At 33.4% G+C, this 21,942-nt stretch overlaps 1 protein-coding gene across 4 annotated transcripts; it reads left to right on the top strand.

Moving 5' to 3' along the window:
• Positions 1–4,972: 4,972 nt before the first annotated feature.
• Positions 4,973–20,184, top strand: LOC102623116 (mediator of RNA polymerase II transcription subunit 23). 4 transcript variants are annotated; one of them, XM_006469165.4, is made up of 23 exons: positions 4,973–5,041; positions 5,114–5,343; positions 5,441–5,484; positions 5,729–5,897; positions 6,025–7,005; positions 7,718–7,952; positions 8,793–9,010; positions 9,150–9,357; positions 11,688–11,968; positions 12,335–12,418; positions 13,509–13,603; positions 13,883–14,045; positions 14,139–14,384; positions 14,488–14,658; positions 14,824–14,937; positions 15,027–15,152; positions 15,588–15,736; positions 16,166–16,406; positions 16,533–17,298; positions 18,125–18,306; positions 19,289–19,392; positions 19,486–19,694; positions 19,773–20,184. In XM_006469165.4, the coding sequence occupies exons 2-22, from the start codon at positions 5,218–5,220 to the stop codon at positions 19,685–19,687; spliced, it is 4,905 nt and encodes a 1,634-aa protein (XP_006469228.1). In that variant the 5' UTR covers positions 4,973–5,041; positions 5,114–5,217; the 3' UTR covers positions 19,688–19,694; positions 19,773–20,184. The 4 variants fall into 4 exon arrangements, with proteins under 4 accessions (XP_006469228.1, XP_052290529.1, XP_006469229.1 ...); XM_052434569.1 differs by lacking the exon at positions 4,973–5,041 and having other exon boundaries at positions 5,059–5,343; positions 8,796–9,010; XM_006469166.3 differs by lacking the exon at positions 4,973–5,041 and having other exon boundaries at positions 5,059–5,343; positions 19,830–20,184.
• Positions 20,185–21,942: the final 1,758 nt, after the last annotated feature.

Here is a 21,942-nt window from a genome sequence, read left to right as displayed (position 1 = left end):
TTTTCTTTATGCAACCTGTATCTAATTTTTAGATATTTACAAATGAATAGAAAAATAAGGTTTCGTGACTTTTATCTGTATGGAAAAAGTCTGAATATAAAATAAATACTATATTCCAATAATATACATATTAAATATACATATTTCCTATATTATAAAACCTAATCCTTTTTTGTTCTCTTTGTAATTCACGTTCAACTATTTTTTCTATTTGTTCTCTTTTTCATTAGCGCTAGAGTTCTTTAAGCACAGCTCGGTGAATCTCCATTGTCAAGGTATGTTTTTTTTAACGGTTTTAATAAATATATGTTATATATTTTGGATGTAGAAAAAATTCTCCGTTATGCTGTTTGTGGTTCATACATCAAACAAAAAATTTTGTGCGCCAAGAAAGTTAATGAAAAGTTACATGATTAATAAAATATAAAATCTTCCGATACTGAGTTGTTAATGGAAAGTTACATATTTTATATGAAAAGAACGGCTTATTAAAAAAATATTATTAATAAATAACAACAAATGCTATTGGGGCTGTCCATCTAGTAGTTGGTGGGTTATTAGTTGGTCCAAGTAGAGCTGGTACACGAACACGACACCAATAAATGGGTATAGGTCATTGAATTTAACACGATTATTAAATGGGTCGGGTCCGAGTCAACACTATCTACATTGAAGAAGTCAATAACTACTAGTTTTAAGTCCAAGAAATCTGAAACATTAGATAATTGTTATTGTCTGCATCAATTTTATTGTGAAATATTTGTTTTTAGTTTCTAGAAATAGAGGACAAGACTATCTACATTGAAGAAGTCAATAACTATTGGCATAATTATCTTCTATTTTCAAATCTAATTGTAAAATGTATATAATTTGATTTAATCATAGATGGCTGAAAATGTTGGAGTTTTTAGGGCAACTTGGAGTGCTCGTGTCCAAAGAAAACAATTAATTGATATTTGTCTCATTGAGGTGGATAATGGATTTAGATCAAGAGGAACTTTAAAGCCAAGTGATTGGGCTCGAATTGGAGAAGAAATATTTAATACATCTGGAAGAAGGTTAAAACAAAAACAAATTAAAAATGATTGGGACTATATGAAAAAACAATATTCAACAGGGATTAAGATGACATCAGTAATAGGACATGGTTACAATCTTATGACCCAAACATTTGACCAGCCAGATGAAAGATGAGAAGAGTAAATAAAGCTAACATTTTAATTATTTAATTTAGTGGAATGAGTTTGTCAGAAGATTTTATTATATATAAGTGTTAACTATTTTTTCATTGTTAAACATAAATATCCAGGAGCTAAAAAGTTTTGCTATAAGCCTTCAGCCATTATCGCGGAATTAGAGACTTTATTCTCTAGAGTTTTAGGTACTGGATCTAGTACTCGGAGTTCTAACATGAATGACTTACCAGAAGTGGGAAGTATATCGTCAATATTTGAAACATATGTGCCTAATGATACTTCAATTGAAGTAGAAGATGATTATAATGGATCGAAAACACTGTATCAGATTACAACTCAGATTAGCCAAGTATAAATAAGGTATAAGATTTTAAGAAAAAAACAAAAGAAAATAAAAATTGATGAAACTTGTGAAGAAGTCAAAAAATTAGTAGAGATATTAGAGAAGACTAATGATAGAGGACCTTCAATGAAAGGTTGTATGACAATTTTACAAAAGATTTTACCTATTCAGGATCCCCTTTATAATGTAGCAATCAGCACATTGTGCAACAAGGAGTACAGGGAGGAGTGGATAGAGATGAAAAGCGAAACAAATATGTGTATTCAAAGTAAAGCAAAATAGGATGGGAATCTCTTTTATTTAAATTAAAGTGCCTTGGAACTTAAAGTTTTTTTATTATGCTTGCTGGATTTTGACAATGTCTTTTTATTGAAAAATATTACATGGTGATTTAATGATTATGTGATTTTTATTTATTCATTTTACTTCTTCACAAGCTTATTATTATTTCTTTATAAATTGTCATATTTTCTTTAATCGTTGATGGCATTATAATACAAAAAATTTAGATATTGTTATTATTGTGGTTTTTTTTTTCTTTTTTTTTTAGATATTTATATGGAAGCTTTTAAGTGAAGGAGATGATGATAAGAAATAAAAGGTTAAGAGATTGCTACGAAAACAATTGATTCTATTGATACTTGATTTATTATAGCCATGAAAATTGAAAGACTGCCAACATCAAAACTTATAGGCCCAGATTTTACTAAAGAGCTTTTAAGTAGAGCATCTACTACATGTTATGAATTAATGCAGATGGAGAACAATAGGTTTGTTTATTTACGTCAATTCTTTAAGGTAAAAAGATGGTTATACCCTAGTAAACATGTGTCTTGTTGAGCAAAAACTAGCAAATGTTCTTGATGACAATTAGTCACAATCTTCACAATCGACTTGTAAGAAATGTTTTTCAACACTTAACTTAAACAGTGCATAAATACTTTCATGAGGTTTTAGCAGCCATGATGAAGTTATCGAAAGAAATGATTACTCTTCCTTTATTTAATGATGATTTAAGTGGCATAACACAGGCTATAAGTTATCTTTTGTCAATGACAAATAGCAACATAATTGATATATTTCTCATATTAATAATATTTGCTTTTGTAGGGTTGGTGTAATAGATGTAACCCTAATTCATGTATGTATTCCAATAGATAAACAAGTGCTATATAAAGGTCAATGGGTCAAGGAAGAGGGGAATGCTTTCAAAATGTCATGAGTCTCATGACAATTTGTGACTTTGACATGATATTTAGGTACGTTGTTGTTGGATGGGAAAGAACAACACAAGATTCAAGAGTGTTGACAAAAACAAGTCGTAATTCAAAACATAATTTCCCAATGCCACCGCCAGGTAATCTTTTTTCTTTAATATAATTGTTAGACATTTTTTCCCTAATAATTAACTCTTGGTAATTATTGAACCCAAAAGAATTATATTTAGTTGATGCGGTATATACATACATATACTAGAGGATTTATGGTGCCATATCGTCGTGTACATTATTGGTTGAATGAATTTCGTAATGGTGGTCGGGCTAGAGGGAAAGAGGAGATTTTCAACGATAGTCATGCGAAATTAAGGATTGTTACTGAGCACACTTTTGGTGTTCTAAAATCTCATTTTTTCAATTTTAAAGCGGATGCCGCCATATCCATTTAATGCTTAGACAAAAAATTGTTATCGCATGCATTGTAATACTCAGTTTTCTTCGAAGATTATCTATTATTGATTCATTATTTTTAAAGTATGACAATGAAAAAGTTGAGTTGGAAAATAAACCAACAAATGCAAGCAACGTCTTTGGACCATCAGATCAAGTCTTCATGCAATAGCTACGAAATCAACTCGCAAATCAACTTTCTCACGGATATAATTGATTTTCTTATATTTTAAAAATTTAATTAGTACAATAAGTTTGATTAAATTTTACATTTAGAGTAATATAATAATATTTTTATTTAAAGATCAATTACCACCTAATTCTACATATGTTTGATTTTAATTCTAATGTGCATGTATTTACCTCTTAAAATTTATAAGAAGTATAAAAAATTCTTATAAGGACATAAATATCAAACAATCATATTTTTTATATTTGTGATTTATAAAAACAAAAAGATGCCACTTATATTCAAATATTGAAAAAGAAAAAACAAACATGTCATCCAAACATATGCAATTCAGATTTACTCAGATTTCAACTAAATTCATATATATTTAGATTTCAGACAAAAAACAAACACTACCTTAGTTAATTGTTAAATTTATATAGGTAGAGATTGACAAGCATTAGCTCTAAATAGAAATAAAATAGTTTGGGTCCCAAATATACTCACATGGAGTGAAAGAGGATTGAGTTACTTTAGGTTAAGGTTCTTTTTTGTAGTAGTAATTTTTTTCTCATATGCTCAGTAAGGTTTAATTGGGATTGCTTTTGGAGATTTAAAAGTAATTTTAGAAAGTTAAAAATTAATTTTGGTGTATGATAATTTTTTTTAAGATATTACTATTGATAAAATCACTCTATCTTACAACAAATTTTTAAAATCTAAAATTTTAAAATCACTCTATTAAAAAAGAAGGCCCGAGTAATTTTTTAAAATCTAATTTGGAGAATCACTTTTATACTTAATACAATTTCATATATATCCTCATAAATATTATAAAAATCTAAAATTATACTTATTAATTAAGAAATGAAATCATTAATTTTAAAAATATTATCATTACCAATTTTATTGAGATATCAAAATAAAATAAAATTAATAATATAAAGTATTTATTTTAATTATTAATTATTATATATACACAATAAAAAATATTTTATTTATATGTTTATAAATATTTGGAATAAATTTTATTTAATATTATGTTCAATTCAGTTGTTTGTATTTTTACATAAATTTAATAATAAGATTTAGTAAACATATAAGACTATTTTAAAAACTCACAATATTTTTAAAAATAAACTTTATCAAATATTTAACTAATAACTAACAATAATTATTTTAAAATTATTAAATTATTAAATTGACCCATAACTTAAGAGAAAACTTATTAGCACTTAGTGCCTGTTTGATATGGCTTATTTAAGAGCCATAAGTGCTTATTTAATCGTATAAGCATTTTTTAAAATTTTTTATGGTGTTTGGTTATTTTTTTAGTAGAGTTTTTTTAGTTTAAATAAGTTAATTTATCTCTACTAATAAAAGTCTAAAATTTGAGCTTTTGAGAGTAGAAGTTATAGAGGTTTTCTAAAAATATATAATATAAAAAATATCACACAGTTTAATATAGTTCAAAAGTATTTTTTTTATTAACAATCAAACACTCAATGACTTTTTATTCAAAAATTCTATTGGTATAAACTCTACTATTATAAGCTCTATATTTAATAAATTGTACCAAACGGAGCCTTAATATAACATTCATAAAATGGCATCGCTGCGAATATCTCAATTCATGAATTCAACGTTGAAAATGAATAAATTCAAAGTGAGTCTGCATTGCTCTTCATTTTTTCTATGAAAAATTAATTATTTCTAAAAGAGTAACATCACTGTGCAGTTTCTTGCTACCAGCGTACATACTCTTGCGTACACGGAGCAGGGAGAAAGAAAGAGATTGAATATTGACTCGGCTGAGCTGAAACAGAAGAAACGAAATGAGCAATGGATCAAAACCAGAGCCAGAGATCATCAATTGGAGCAGCAACAGCATCATCAGCTTCATCTCGGGCCTACCAATTCCACCCGGCCCGAGCTGCGATCATCGATCTCTTCAACCTCTACTTAGGAGTAATACTCACTCATACCCTTTTTACTCTTTCACTCTTCTCTTATTTATTTAAAATTATTATCGATACATATTTTCCTTTTTCTTTTTGTTCTGCAGAGAAGTAGCCGCCAAAAGCAGGACGATTCCATCAGAGACCCTCCGTACGCTCCCCTCCTCTCTGTTTCATACGTTTCCCTTTTTTAGTATTTTAGAATGAATTTTGTAGGGCTTTATTTTCAAAGTTGCTCCAATTGTTGTTGAATTAATAGCAAAAGTCTGGTCTTTGAATGAGGATTACCAGCGTAAAGGAGTTTGCTTTTGTTTACCTTAACAAGTTCAATTTTTTAAAAGCTGTTGTAATTGATAATGCTTTGTGCTGAAACGGGCAAGATTTTTTAATTTGAGGTTGTTGATTCGAGGCTTTGTTGCTTGCTGTGGTGGAATTTTATTAATTGTGGAAGAATTCATGCTCAGGAACAAGACCCAGAAGCGCGTGCTTGCTCTTAACAGAGAGCTTCCTCCTCGAAACGAGCAATTTCTTATAGATTTTGAGCAATTACAGAGCCAGTTTCCTGTAAGTTGAGGGTTAAAAAAAATTGCAACATTTCTTTATATGCACTTATATTAGATAACAGGAGCTTTCTGTTTCTTAGTTTCTGATAGTGAGCTTTGTATACTGATGCTGAGCCATTTTATTTCAGGACCAAGATCAATTGCGTTCTGTTACTGAATCTGTTCTTATTTCCTTGGTTGTGCAATGCTGTAGTCATGTGCCGCGAGCAGAATTTATTCTGTTTGCCTTACGGAGCTTGTGCTCTATCGGGTACATTAACTGGGATACTTTTTTGCCTTCCCTTCTTTCCTCTGTTTCCTCTGCAGAAATGTCAGCGGGTCAGGGCAGTCAAGCAATGCCTGCAGTTTCAGCCACAAGTTTACAGCAGTCTGGTATGTTGCCAACTTCAAGCGGAATTCCAAATTCTTCTAACTATCAATCCTCCAATCCTGCATCTCCACTGCCTTCAGTTCATGGTATTGGGTCTCCTGCTCAATCAGCTATAGAAACTTCAGTTTGTGCAGCTATGTCACCTGTAAAATCATCTGATGTGTCTTGTACTGGACAACAGTTCACGACAAGGGTGAATTCATCTGTAAGAGATAATGCTATAAGCAGTCTGCGGCAACTATGTTGCAAGATTATTCTAACTGGTCTTGAATTTAGCTTGAAACCAGTTACTCATGCTGATATTTTCTATCATATGCTGAATTGGCTGGTTACTTGGGATCAAAAACAGCAGGGGATTGATGAATCTGATGGAAAATCCTGGAGACTTGACAAGGCTCTGATTGAATGGCTGCACAGTTGTTTGGACGTAATTTGGCTGCTGGTTGATGAGGATAGATGCCGAGTTCCCTTTTATGAACTACTGCGTACTGGCTTGCAGTTTATAGAGAACATACCAGATGATGAAGCCTTATTTACACTGATCTTGGAGATTCATAGGAGGCGAGATATGATGGCTATGCATATGCAAATGTTAGATCAGCATCTTCATTGCCCCACATTTGGGACACATCGGATTCTGTCTCAGACTACTCCTAATATTTCAGTTGAAGCAGCTGGAAACTTGCGGTATTCACCAATAACATATCCAAGTGTGCTTGGAGAACCATTGCATGGAGAGGTGATGGCTTTAATTAGAACTCATTGCAAAATCTTAAATTGGAATGTTGGCATATAATTTTCTAATGTTGCATTTTTTGTGGGATTTCCTCATATCATTATATGTTGAGTTGTCAAGAACATGAGTTCTCATAAGCATTTTTCATATTTTCTCTAGTTTAGTGCATATATCGGCAGTAAGACAAGCATTCTGTATTTCTTTCTACACGTGCATAATAAAGCAATTGCTGCTTTGCCAAGAACATGCCTTGCTGAATTTAAATTTTATATATCTTGTTTTTGTCGTGGTTGCATATATTTTTTGGCCTCAAGGAGGTTTAAACCTCAGAGTTTAATACATATTATTTACATATTCGTGGTTAATTGGTTTTGAAATCATTGCTAGCTTTAGATGGTCCTTGTTTATCTCTATTGGTGTCTCCTTGCTTCTGCATCTTTATTCCTCTTGTGTTACCTTAAGAATTCCTCAAAACAAAATCATATGCTTATGATCTTGAGCAAGTCATTTTTTTGGAAACATGTGATACTTATTGATGTTGAATTTGGATTGTGCTGATCATCTTTTAAAGGTTGGGTAGTCTGAATCTGCAAGGATTGAAACCTTTTTTTTAATTCTTAATTTCTTAATCGTTGTAATTTCCTTAGTGAGTGTATGTGTTGCTTATAGGGCAAGCGCATCTCTGTGCTAATTTAGGTTCTACTAATTTGTGCAGGATCTTGCAACTTCTATTCAAAGGGGAAGTTTGGACTGGGAGAGAGCTATGCGTTGTATAAGGCATGCTATTCGGGCAACTCCATCACCTGACTGGTGGAAGCGCGTGCTTCTTGTAGCACCTTGCTATAGAAATCCTGCTCAAGGGCCTACCCCTGGTGCCGTATTCACTTATGACATGATTAGTGAGGCAGTAATCGATAGAATTGTTGAACTATTAAAGTTGACCAATTCAGGTAATAATCTCATTTTGCTTTTATTTGCTATGTTTTCGATATTGTTCATCTAAAATGTATTTAGCATGGCTGATTTTTTTGCTGGTTGTGTTCTATTATGGGGCCAAAACTACAGTGCAATGCTACATGGTACGATGTTTTACCCCACTTCTCGTTGAAAAACCCCAAATTTCCAATTTTTTATTCCTGATTCCCCCAAGTTTTCGTTCTTGACCTTTAACTTATTACGTATTATGCACCTTCTCAGTTTTTCCTAATACGTCCAAGTTTATTTGGAGTATCAAATAATACATAATAAGTTGGGGGTTAGAAATAAAAACGTGGGTTGTCAAAAACAATAAAACTTGGAAACTTAAGGCTTTCAATGACGAGAGGGGGGATAAAATGCTATGTCATACGCTATATGAATGCTAGTCATCCTCTCTTCGATTTGCTTCAACTTGCAATGCATTTATGATTGTACAAGACCTTGTTAGTTTGTCATTTTGAACATATGAGTCCTATGATATTCATGCATAGGTTTGATGATGTTAGATCCTGTAGGTATATGTTCATTTATCATAGAAAGTGTTTTTCCATCAAACATAGTTATACGGAGTATGTTAGCCGGTTTGGAATAGCAAATCATAGTGGTAATAACCCATTCTTTCTGATTCTGCTTGTATTCCATGTGAATTGTTTATTTTTTATTTTTCCCCCATGCCAAATATTTACATTGTTTCTTAACCCCCCCCAAAAAAAAAATCTTTGGCTAATGTGGCTGTGGTGTAATGCTTTTCTACAGAACCTTTATGTAATATTTTTGTAGGCTAGTTTCTTACACCATTTATTTTACCGCAGAAGTAAATTGCTGGCACGATTGGCTTATCTTCTCAGATGTATTCTTTTTTCTTGTCAAAAGCGGATGCATTGATTTTGTTGATTTTGTGGATAAGCTAGTTTCCCGTCTTCAAGATGGCGACAACCACATACTTCGAACAAATCATGTTACTTGGTTACTTGCACAGATTATTCGGGTTGAGCTTGTGATGGGTGCTTTGAATTCTGATTCTAGAAAGGTTTTAATTTATTTTTTATCTTCTTTTGTTGAGATATGAAGTTGGAGTTTATATGACTTTTTCATTGACAACTTGTGGTGCCTAAGCTATTTACATAAATTGATATGCTGCAACTCAATCATTTTAATTTTGTTTGTAGGTGGAGACGACTAGAAAGATTTTATCTTTTCACCGAGAAGATAGATGCACTGATCCTAATAACCCTCAAAGTATCTTACTTGATTTTATAAGTAGTTGTCAAAACCTACGTATTTGGTCATTAAACACATCAACTCGAGAATATTTGAACAATGAGCAGCTTCAGAAAGGAAAGCAAATAGATGAATGGTGGAGGCAAGTGAGTAAGGGTAAGCTCTTCTTGAATTTGCTTCCCCTACTTTCATTCTTCCATTTATGATATAGATAACTCCTTGATGGTGATCTGTTGGTTTTGCTCACCATCATTTTTATGAATATTTGTGTCTATTTGTAATCATTTGCGCTCAAACTAGATTCTAATTTCTTAGAATTAAAAATTGAATCAACGCCATAATATATCTTGAGAAAATGTTTTAGCAGGATTTTGGGAAGCCAAGGTAATAACATCTAATTCGTTTGAAAAAAAAAGAAAAAAAAAAGATGAAAGAATATGTGAAATCATGGTCAATCTTTGTTAAAATCAACGATTCTGAGATTACAGTAGTGAGTAAATCAGAATTGGTGCTTAAATCGGATCGGTTTATGGGGAAATCTACTCTTAGGTATCGCCCAATGAAAGACAGAGATATAATAAGGTAGTGAGACAGTACTTTTTTTAAAAAAAAAAAAAATTCCTAGAAATCTTGAGAGAGACTAACTTAACCTAATTCCTTTCCTAAGCAAGGACAAGGTCTTGGAGGTTATTGTTAACTTTTGCTAGTGTGTCATGGTGCCATTGGGAGTTTTTTAATGTGCCGTAGAAGGTGGGTGCTTTCATTTCCGCATAGCACAGGTGTATATAGTGGTGGCTTTCCTTGGAGACAAAGTAGATATTGGAAGGAGGCTGGTGCTTTTCTTTATGGTCTCCATAGTACACGTGTTGTTCATGTTGTTATGGCCTTTATCCTATGGTCCCTTGGTCCAATGTGACGCAACAATCACCCGTTAACCCCTTAACATGGTGTTGACATGCCTATTGTACTGGTGTTCTAAGAAGAGCTATGTGATCTTATCTTGATCTGAGTGGCTCATATGGCATAATGATCTAAAGGAGGTCTTATGGATGATACAAAATTAGAAAGTACGAATGTCTGTGTTCTCTATAGGTTCGGCTTGATGGCTCATCCTCCACACTTTTTTTTTTTCCCTCCCTCTTGTCTATTTTCTACTTCCTTTCATTGGGCTCAAGAAAGGTGGTAGGTTAATTTTTTTGTCTAAAAAATCTTCTCATCTTTTCTTGGACAAACTCAAGAGGCTTTGTATCTATACCGTTACCTAAGTATCGAAGGGTTGACGCCTCTAATGTTATATTCTTCTTTTATGTCCTAGCTTATAATCCAATTCATTTGTCATAAAACTTCACACACATCTAAGATTAGTAATTTCCATACTCAACCTTAGGTTCACTGATCCTTACAGAGATTTGTAGGGATTTTGTTTATTTGCTAAACCATTCGATGTTTTAGCAAAAATATATATTGAATTCTCTTTATAATAGATTTAAACTAATAATTCTTCCCACATATGTTTTTCTATTGATTTTTTTTTTTGTTTTACAAAAAATAAAAACAAACTAGAAAAATTAAAATCTTTATGTAGGAAATTAAGGGTGCGTTTGGTATTGTTTTTCAAATGGTGTTTTTGAATTTGCTTTATAGAATAAGAATGATTTGTTTTTTGTGAAATTGAAAATGTGTTTGGTTGATTGTTTTAAAATAGTATATGAAAATGAAAACAGTAAAAATACATTTGGTTGTTTGTCTGAAAATTTGGTCACAATGAAAGAGAATGATAATATAATTTAATGAAACCTTTTTCAATATCTAATTATTTTAAATGGTCTTTCATTATTATTATTATAGATTTTAATTTTAACAAACAATATAAACAGCTAAAATAGTTATAAAAGGGCATGATTTATAGTATAGATTTTATATCATTTAAAACCTTGCTTAATTATATTATTGAATAATTTATACACATAAATTATAGATGATACATAATTATAGTAATTTGGATTTCGTTAAAACACTAATTATTATTATTAGTAAAAATTTAAAATAATATTGGCGTTACTATTTTTTAACATTTATTAGCATATTATAAAAAGAAAAAGCTAAATTATAACATAAATAAATAATATAATATTAACAAAGTGAGTGGATTGTGGGACCGCTGCAGTATTGTTGACAAATAAAGCATGAAAGTTGCAAGTTTAGTGGGCCCCAGAAAAAACAAAATAAGAAAACATTAAAATGTTGTTTTTTGCTTTCCTTTGTTAAAGTGAAAAGCAAGATGGTTTCATTTTCGGTGGAAAATAGAACTGGTCCTCTTTAGTCCTAACCAAACGTTTTTTCTTATTTTGTGTTTTTGTAAAATGAAAAATGACATATGTAAAACGGTACGAAATGCAGCCTTAATGTGTGTGTGTAATTTTTCTTTGGACAAGGAGAATATTGCTTTTGGTTCACTTTTCAACATGTTTTTGTCCTATTTCTAGGGGATCGTATGATGGATTACATGAATATGGATGATAGATCGGTTGGAATGTTTTGGGTTGTTTCCTACACAATGGCACAACCAGCTTGTGAAACAGTTATGAATTGGTTATCCTCAGCTGGAGTTACAGAATTGTTTCCAGGATCAAATCTACCGCCGAACGAAAGGTTAATGGTGATGAGGGAAGTTAACCCATTGCCAATGTCGCTATTAACTGGCTTTTCATTAAATCTGTGTTTGAAGTTGGCTCTCCAAATGGAAGATTCTATATTTGGTGGGCAGGTACTCTTGATGTTCTTTTGCTTATGTTTCAACATACACAAAAAGAGGCATGTGTGCATTGTGAAAGAAGATCCTAATTCTATTAATCTAATATTCTTGGATATGATTGTCTCAACTCAGCTCTTTGTACTGATATTGTATGCTCATTTTTTTTCTTCTATAAAGAGCTGTACTGATATTGTATGCTCATTTTTTTTCTTCTATAAAGAGCTGTACTGATATTGTATGCTCATTTTTTTTCTTCTATAAAAATGATCTACATGTACCAAGCCTGAAGGATTCTTATTTTAGGTGTTATGAATAAATATCTGCATGTTTTAAATTGTCTTTTGATTTTTCTTTCTTGATTCTGATATCTGTATGCAGGTTGTGGCTAGCATTGCAATGGTTGAAACTTATACGAGATTGATGTTACTTGCACCTCACTCTTTGTTTCGGTCACTCTTCAGTGTAATTTTGTTTACCTTTTAAATTGCTACTTATACAGATATTTATTTCTCATTAAGGATTATGTTTCTTTGTAGAGTGAATATACCAAGTTTCTAAGGCAAACAAAAATAGTGTGTATAATCTTTATGGTTACCTTGAATTGAATTTGGGTTAGGTAGAGCGTTTAAAAAGTATAACAACAGCACCATATTGACCAAATTGACAAAAGGCCTGTGCCCATGGGCAATGATGGTGAAAGTTTTTACAAACAAAGGTGACTGTAAGATGGTCTGCTCTCTGAACAAAATACTAATAAACTCATGAAGCCCTAATCTGTTTTTCCCTTCGCTTGACCTCAGAGAAAATTTACTTTTATAAAGGTGAAAATAGAAGAGAAAGGATCCTAGATGTCAACTACTTGCATGCTAGTAATCCAACTGAACTCATTTGATGGCTGTTAGATTAAGGCACTGTCACAGCAATTTATTGGACTAAGTAGATCTGTGGCATAAATTGGCTCGTAATCTCGGTTTTCTTGTAGTTTCATTCTCCCCTCATAGCTGCCTACACTTATTGAATTAAATGTGAGAGTTTCCACAACTGTTCCTTCAACCTCAAGCTCAATGCTGGGAGGTAAACCTTAGTAATCTTGCTTTGGCACATATGGTCTGTGCCTACCTTTTTTTGGAGATATTTTAATATTTATAGGATAAAAGTATGCTGTCCATGGATTTAAAGGTAAGTTTAAAGATCCTTGACATGTGCCCTGTTGAAACAATGAACCACTTTTTTCCAGATTATAAGCTAGCCTCTCTTGTCACAAACAAATTGTGTTGATGAAGTCATTATCATTTTCATGATATGCCTATTTTCCATTGTTCAGCTCTTAGAATTTATATTTAAGCATATGTATCTGATGTTGAATTGCAGCTGCCGGTATTTAGTGCTTACTCCTTCCTTGTTCTCACTCTTTTATAAATTGCATATTTAAGACAGCTGGATTTTCAAATGAAATCTACTTTTTCATCTCTTGTTGTTTGCTTCTTTGTTATGGAAAATGTATTATTGTTCATTGATACTAGACATCTCCTAAAACTGGTGTTTTGTGCAGCATTTGGCACAAAGGAATCCGACATTGTTGGCGAAGGTAGGGGTAACTCCATTGGTGCTTGAAATTGTCAACTACCGATTGCTTCCGCTCTACAGGTAATCTGCTTTGTCCATTTGGTGAATCTGTTTATCTCAGATCCGTGGTTTCTAATTTTTGCATTTGGATATACATGCTTACAATTCTACATTCCCATATGTTGTTTTCTGAAAGTCCCTTTATATGTGCATGAGTCATGCCTGGTTGCCACTTCTCTTGAAATTGTTCTGCAAAAAATGCATATTAGTTTATGGTATCCTTGTTTTGTTGAGATCCCCTCTCCTTTAGATACCCCAATGTTGATTCCATTAGTTGACATTTGTTCCCTTCTTTTGTAGGTATCAAGGAAAAACCAAAACGTTGATGTATGATATTACCAAAATAATTTCTGCCTTAAAAGTGAAACGCGGAGATCATCGTGTACTTAGATTGGCTGAAAATTTGTGTATGAACCTAATCTTATCACAGAGAGATTTTTTCTCATTGAAAAGGGAAGGAAAGGTATATAGTATGTTGACAATCTGAAACCATTTTATTCCCCCTTTTCCTCCATCTGAGGTGGAGTAAAATTTTGTTTTATTTAATTCTTTGCAGGGTTCAACTGAATTTACAGAAACTCTGAATAGAATAACTGTTATTGCTCTTGCCATCATCATAAAAACACGTGGGATTGCTGATGCTGATCACGTACTTTATCTTCAAACTATGTTGGAACAAATCATGGCAACGAGTCAGCATACATGGTCAGAAAAAACACTCCGGTATTTCCCATCCCTTTTACGCGATGCCTTGATTGGGCGGATAGATAAAAGAGGCTTGACAATTCAAGCATGGCAACAGGTTCATTATTGCATTTCTTTTTCTATTATCATCAAATTCTTTCTTTTCTATGGTTTCGTTTACTTGGATTCGATTGATATTAGAAAATCTACTCCTTTTGTAGGCAGAAACAACTGTGATCAACCAATGCACCCAGCTTCTTTCACCATCCGCTGATCCTACATATGTTAAGACATATCTCAGTCATAGTTTCCCTCAACACCGACAATATTTATGTGCCGGTGCATGGATACTGATGCAGGGGCATCCTGAAAACATTAACAGTGCTAACTTGGTATGACTGCAAACCTCTCTCACTTTGCCAGGAAAGATTGCATCAGGCATAGTGATCGTCATGACTGGACTTATCTCTTAACAACATTTTTTTTCCCTTGGGTCTTCCTTTAAAACTGATATTAAATTGTTAAATAATTGTTTGTTTACTTGAAATGGAGGTCAGTTACGTGTATTGAGAGAATTTTCCCCAGAAGAAGTAACCTCCAATATCTACACCATGGTGGATGTTTTACTTCATCATATTCATGTGGAACTTCAGCGTGGACATTCATTACAGGTTTGACTTCTAGCTTATTCTTTTTATCTCTATGTAAGGCAATGGCTATTATGCTTGTGCAAGTATTTCATGCAATTTTACTTTTTCAGGACCTGCTATTTAAAGCTTGTGCAAACATTTCTTTTTTTGTCTTGACCCATGAGTTGCTTCCTCTGGATATTTTACTTCTTGCACTTATCGACCGTGACGATGATCCCCATGCATTGCGTATTGTGGTAAACTCTCTCTAAAAGTTGTATCTGTTTCATATTTCATGTTCTGTTTATATGAATTGTCATCAGGAATAATCATCACAATGTCACATATATTTTGTTGAACCAAACTAATTTAATAACATTGAGGTTTGGTAGAATGTGCTATTTGGTAATTATGGTTGTTTTTAGTTAATTTACAGTCACAAATGTACATTTGATACTCAGTATGAGTCTTATGAAATGATACGCTTTTGGAAATTTAATCACATGAAAGTTAGATGATGTAGAACTTACTCCTTTAGTGTGATAGACTATTAATTTTTGGCATTTGTGGAATTCCCATTTTGGTTTTTCTGTGGAGATAGGTTCCAAGAATAAGCCTTTCATTTTCTAGTTTGTTTTTGGTTGTGTATTGATTTTCTTCTTATATTATAATATAAATAATCCGCCGTGCAGATTACTTTACTCGACAGGCAAGAACTTCAACAAAGAGTTAAATTATATTGTATGAATCGTGGTCCTCCTGAGCATTGGCTTTACTCTGGATTGTTCAAGCGTGTGGAATTGCAGAAGGCCCTTGGGAATCATCTCTCATGGAAGGAGAGGTGACATCTGCTAACTCTTAATAACTAGCCTAATTGCAATCTGCTCAATGTGATTTGTATGCCAGAGGTTAAGGTTAACAATCTATGTACATGTGCGGAAAATGGTGCTCAAACATCTTTTTAGAAATTTTCCTCATATTTTATACACACACACACACATAATAATTCTCTAGTGAGGACATCCTCATTTTTACAAAGTGAGGATGCCACTAACAGACCCAGAAAAGAAAAAACACAGTATCCAATGTCCAATGTATTTAAATTTGCATTTTTTCGTATTTTAGTGTGCATCCTCACTTTGTTAAAGTGAAGATGCCCTCACTAGCAAGTGTGTGTGTGTGTTATTTTCCCTTTTTTTCTTTTACCTGAATGAAATTTATCTTATTGCTGGGTTCTCTTTACTAACCTCATTTTCTATAAGCCTCTCAGGTATCCTACATTCTTTGATGATATTGCTGCACGTTTGCTTCCGGTCATCCCGTTAATTGTCTATAGACTCATTGAAAATGATGCCATGGATTCAGCTGATAGAGTTCTGGCTACATATTCTTCTTTTCTGGCCTACTACCCACTACGATTCTCATTTGTCCGTGATATACTTGCATATTTCTATGGTCATCTACCTGGAAAGCTCATTGTCAGAATACTGAATGTGTTTGATCTTAGCAAGGTAATATACAGTTCTTTTGTTCCTTTTCCTTTGGTTCTTTGTTTCTTCATTTTGTCTTTGCACTATTTAGCAATCTTAATTTATTGTATTTGGATATTAAACTCCAAATTCTTTTTTTTTTTCCAGATTCCATTTTCTGAATCGTTTCCACAGCATATTAGTTCATCAAATCCTGTTATGTGCCCACCTCTGGACTACTTTGCAACTCTCCTATTGGGTCTTGTGAATAATGTTATACCTGCATTAAATTACAACTCAAAATCAGGGTCAACGATGGATGCTTCATTGCGTGCTCCTCATAACAAATCTCCAATAACATCTCAGTCTGGACCTTCAAATGTTTCAGAAGGTCGAAAAGAATTCTATCAAAATCAGGACCCTGGGACATATACTCAGTTAGTTTTGGAAACAGCAGTGATTGAGATACTTTCACTTCCTGTATCTGCATCCCAGATCGTATCATCTTTAGTTCAAATTGTAGTTAATATACAACCAACACTAATTCAAACCAGTAATGGTCCTTACGGAGCTTCAAATAGTGTTGGGCAAGGTTCAGTTTTACCAACATCTCCTTCAGGGGGAAGCACGGATTCCTTGGGTGCAAGCAGATCAACTCCTTCAGTTTCTGGAATCAACACCTCTAGCTTTGTTTCCAGAAGTGGTTATACATGCCAACAGCTGTCTTGCTTACTGATCCAAGCTTGTGGTCTCCTGTTGGCTCAGCTCCCACCTGATTTTCACATGCAACTTTATATGGAGGCATCACGTATTATAAAAGAAAGTTGGTGGCTCGCTGATGGGAAAAGGTCACTGGGTGAACTGGACTCTGCTGTCGGCTATGCTTTGCTGGATCCAACATGGGCGGCTCAAGACAATACGTCAACAGCCATTGGTACGTATTGGCTGTTCTTTTGATTGGCCTTTCATGCATTTGTTTCGGAGATTCGGTCATTTTTCTAGATATCTATTTTTGGTCTCTACCTATTTCTAATTTGATTGCATTTAATGTCAACTATTTTTCCAAATAAAATATTTGCCGAAGTTCAATCTTGATGAAAATATTCCACTAATAGCCAGTTCGTAACTATTATGCTTTACTGTAACTTTGAAAGCAGAACAGCAGTATTGTTTACCAGACACATGTCAAAGTAATCTGATTTTAGTCCACTGCCATTGACATGAAAAACCTATGTCAGGTTATCAAATAGACTATAGCTTTTATGAGACAGCTAATGTTTACAAGACAAACCCTACTTGATAGATAGTGATTTCACTTCCCAGTACTGTGGATTAGAAGAAAAAACATCTCAATGCCTAGAAGGCCCCTGAGTTAACACTTATTTAGAAATTAAACAATATCAGTAATTTTGATGGCTTCGGATCAGGACCATTAGAGACAAGGAAAAAAAGAAAATCTTCATATACCATCAAATCAGTTGCATATGATGAAGTCTTTCAATGATGAAGTCCTTCAATTATCCCACCCAAACAGCAGGGTCTTTGTGTTTTGATATACTGATGTCCGAAATGATAATTATCTTCCCTGCTTTTCCCCTTTGACTTTGGTTTATCTTATAGTTTACTTTGGTAGATCACTCTAAACTCAGCTTATTTGGCTAGTATCAAGGGAACAATATGTGTTTTGAATCACTGTACTCCGCATATTAAAGGTTCCTGACTTAAATTCTAATCTTGCAGTATGAATGCTATTTTGCCAGGTAATATTGTTGCCTTGCTTCATTCTTTCTTCAGTAACCTACCACAAGAATGGCTAGAAGGGACACATGTAATCATTAAACATCTCCGGCCCATAACGTCAGTAGCAATGTTGAGAATAGTGTTCCGAATAATGGGCCCATTGCTTCCTAGACTTGTCAATGCTCACACACTCTTCAATAAGGTATGGAAAAGTAACCATTATTTTTTGAGCGCTTCCCAGCAAACATCTGACAAACTTAAAATCAATTTTCCACGTGGCTAAGTTTCCCTTTAAAAAAAAAAATCAGTTTGGTGTGTAGAGGCTGTTATGACTCTAAATCTGTAATGCTTGAAACAAAACGTTTTATGGGTTACTGAGACTAATTATTTCTAGTGCCAGCAGACAAAATTCTAAATTATTAAGAACCTCCTAGAGAAGTTGCGATAAGATATGTATATTTGCATTTTTGAATGTCAAACAATGATATAAATGAATAGAATCATTAAAATGATCATGTCCATGCAAAAGTAAATCAACCTTTTTAAAAGATTGCTAAGAAGTTTTTGCGGCTCTGTTTTTAGCTTTTCTTCTTAAAGAGTTGCCTGAGAATACAAACTGGTACATATTTGTTTCTGTTGCCTTGTCTGGGGATATCCATTTAGATATTCAAACTGCCAAATAGTTTTCAAAGGCGAAAGTTTAGGCTTTACGCCCCTGCCTATATAAATGCCATTCTTTTCAGTATGTTAACACTCGTGGTTATCATAAACTAGCCAAAGTTTCAGTAGAGATATTTTCTTTTATAAAAAGAACAGAAAATTATAACTAACTGAATCAAGCATCCCTGATTTCTTACACTTGGAAATGACTTTATGAGAAAGTCAGCTTTCTTTTGACAGGAAAATAGAAGCAAGAGTTTTGTATGGGGCGGGGCGATTTAAGGAAAATTCACTGTGTTGATCCTGTCTTTCTTTTGATTAGCTGATTATAGATCTTTTCTTTGTTTGTTGTGTCACTTCATTCTCACTCCCTGTAGTGTGAGATGACCCTCACAATAATTGCAATTAAACAACATTGTCAGTGGTTGGATATTTAAATTTAAGAATTATGTTCAGTTCTTCGTAAGAATTTAACTTTAAGAATTCTGTTCGGTTCAACTTAAATCTTTATAACTGTTTTCCAGACACTTGCATTGCTTCTGAATACAATGGGAGATGTTTACGGGAAGAACACACTACCACCGGCTCCTGTTGAAGCATCAGAAATAGCAGATCTCATTGACTTCCTGTATGTATTGGTCTTTAGCCGAAAGTGATTTGATTTTCTGCTTTTGCTGTTGTCAAAGTAACTTATCATGCATATGATTCTTGTCTTTATCAGCCATCATGTTGTCCATTACGAAGGACAAGGAGGACCTGTGCAGGCCAGCAGCAAGCCTAGACCAGAGGTTTTGGTGCTTATTGGGAGAGCAGCAGAAAGTCTCCATCCAGAAGTACAGCATCTTCTTTCCCACTTGAAACCTGATGTGAATTCTTCTATATATGCTGCGACCCACCCAAAAATGGTGCAAAACCCCTCTTGAAAGTTAGGTACGGTATCAGGACTCCTTATAAGCTAACAGTTTCAGTAACAGTTCCTTTTGGCTGATATGCTTTTTATAATGTAAGCTTTACCTCATTTGGGTGCTCACTGCCATGGATTCTCCCGCATTATAATGACTTCAGTTCTTTAGCATTGAGCTGGCGAAAGAATTGGGATAAAATTGCATCGGGAATTGGTTGTTTGGAAAAAGGGAGTCCGTAGTAAAGAATAGTCAAGAATGGTCAAGGATCAGGGCTCAGTGGCCTGTGGCTCGTGCTTCGGCCACTACAGTCAACCACCAAAGCTAGTAACCAAAGAAGATGCATTTGCTACTATGGGATTCTTATTAACCTCCGACAATGACCATGAACAGCATCCTTTAATTGACATTACGTTTGTCATATGAAAGGACACAAATGATCAATGTACAATTATTTGTATGATTAAATAAGATGAATTTATTTATCCAAAACACAATCTCCTAATATATTGGCTATAGATTCTTGTCGGTTAAAAAAAAAAACTTAGCATGTACATATGTCTACAAACTTTTTGTGAATTTGTGAAAAAAAAAACCTACATGGTTCTGCGGCAATGTTGTGTTCAATCAAATTCTGAGTTGCCACCCAAAAGATGCATATGCTTAAGCAGTAGATGATTTAATTACAAGGAAACTGAAACTAGGGTTTGGCATAACCGAATTGGACCTGAAAATTTACCGGTTCGGTATGGTTTTTCAGAGGTTGGATTCGGTTTTTTTTTTTTTCTTAGAAAAATTAAATATTCCAATTCGGTATAAAATCAAATCGGAAAATCTAAAAAATAATTTTTTAATTAAAAAATATTATGTGGCATTTAGGGGTCCAATCGAATCGTACTTGAAAAAACTTGGTTTAGTTCGGTTTTTCAATTTTGTTTCGGTGCTTTATAATTTAAAAATCAAACGGATCAATATCAAAACCGAACCGAATGGGAACTCTCAGATCGGTATTTTGAAATTCTCAAACCAAACGGAATTGAAAATTTCGGTTTATTTCGAAATCGAACCAATTTGAACCGGTGCTGACCCCTAACTGAGACTAGCAGTATGTTAATTTCATGATGCAAGTTATCATCATCATCATCATCATCATCATCATTATAATCCGAAAGGGGAAGGATGATAAACTTGGATCTGAAAACGAAGAGTGTACCAACTCGTTTGTGTTAATAATAATAATAATAATAGCGTTTCAGTTGCATATAGCATGCTACAGTCAATGTCTTTTCTCAATTTCCCACTTTTCTCATTCTTCTCCTTTTTCATCACAATCGGTCACGCTCTCGTACAATAATAATCACATCCGACTGTACGTCGAGATATGTTTGGAATGTGATTTTGAAACACTATCTATTCGGATATTTAATAAAGACGCTACTAGCACCCCTGGAATCTTGAAAGGGCAAGACATAAATGTGACGGTAACTATTAAACAATCAACATTTGCAATATCTGCACAACTACATGGACCACACTGACGACCGTCAATTTGAATAATAATGGAGGCATTTGGTCTATTCATGCCTAGTAGGCTAGTAAGATCCATTATTGGTCCATGCTTCTGCTTTTGCTCCAATATTCTCATCTCTTTCCTTCAACCTTTAGTGACAGACAGTTGCTGCTCGGATTTCAAATTTAGCCCCAGCGATGTTTTTGCTAGTAAGGATATTATTATTGTCCGTATGCTTTTTTTTTTTTTTTTTTATATATATATATATATATATGAAGAACTTCTAATCTGAAACATAAAGCTTACAATTTGAAAGCAAGTTTGATATTCTAGACTGTTAAAACCAATTGTGAAAATTTTGAAACCCTAAATGTGTAGTAGTAGTAGTAAAAACCCAAATGAAAACCCACAACTTGCAAATTCAACATGTTGGAACTCCAAAAACATTCAACAATTAATTACAGTGATGGCCAGGCAACGTCATTCCATTATACGTTACAACATCTCAAAAATTTTAGTTAATATTTCATAAGTTTATCTCAAGTTGTTAACTAACCCATAAAAAAATGTGCAGTTGATTGTCAAATCGAGGATGTGTAATGACAATCTATGCTTATCTATCATTGATCAAATCCCAGGGGGAAAAAAAAAATAAAAAAAAAAGAAGAAGAAGAAAAAAGGGGTTAAAATTATGAAAAGAAAATGACCCAGGTTGACAAATACCCTCGCTAAAAGAAAGTCTCCACTTATTGGCTGGGAGGTTTGA

This window comes from Citrus sinensis, chromosome 2 (genome assembly GCF_022201045.2).
Source record: "Citrus sinensis cultivar Valencia sweet orange chromosome 2, DVS_A1.0, whole genome shotgun sequence".
Lineage (NCBI taxonomy): Eukaryota > Viridiplantae > Streptophyta > Magnoliopsida > Sapindales > Rutaceae > Citrus > Citrus sinensis.
The sequence above is the reverse complement of the archived record's forward strand: the minus strand, read 5'-3'. Positions and strand labels throughout refer to the sequence as shown.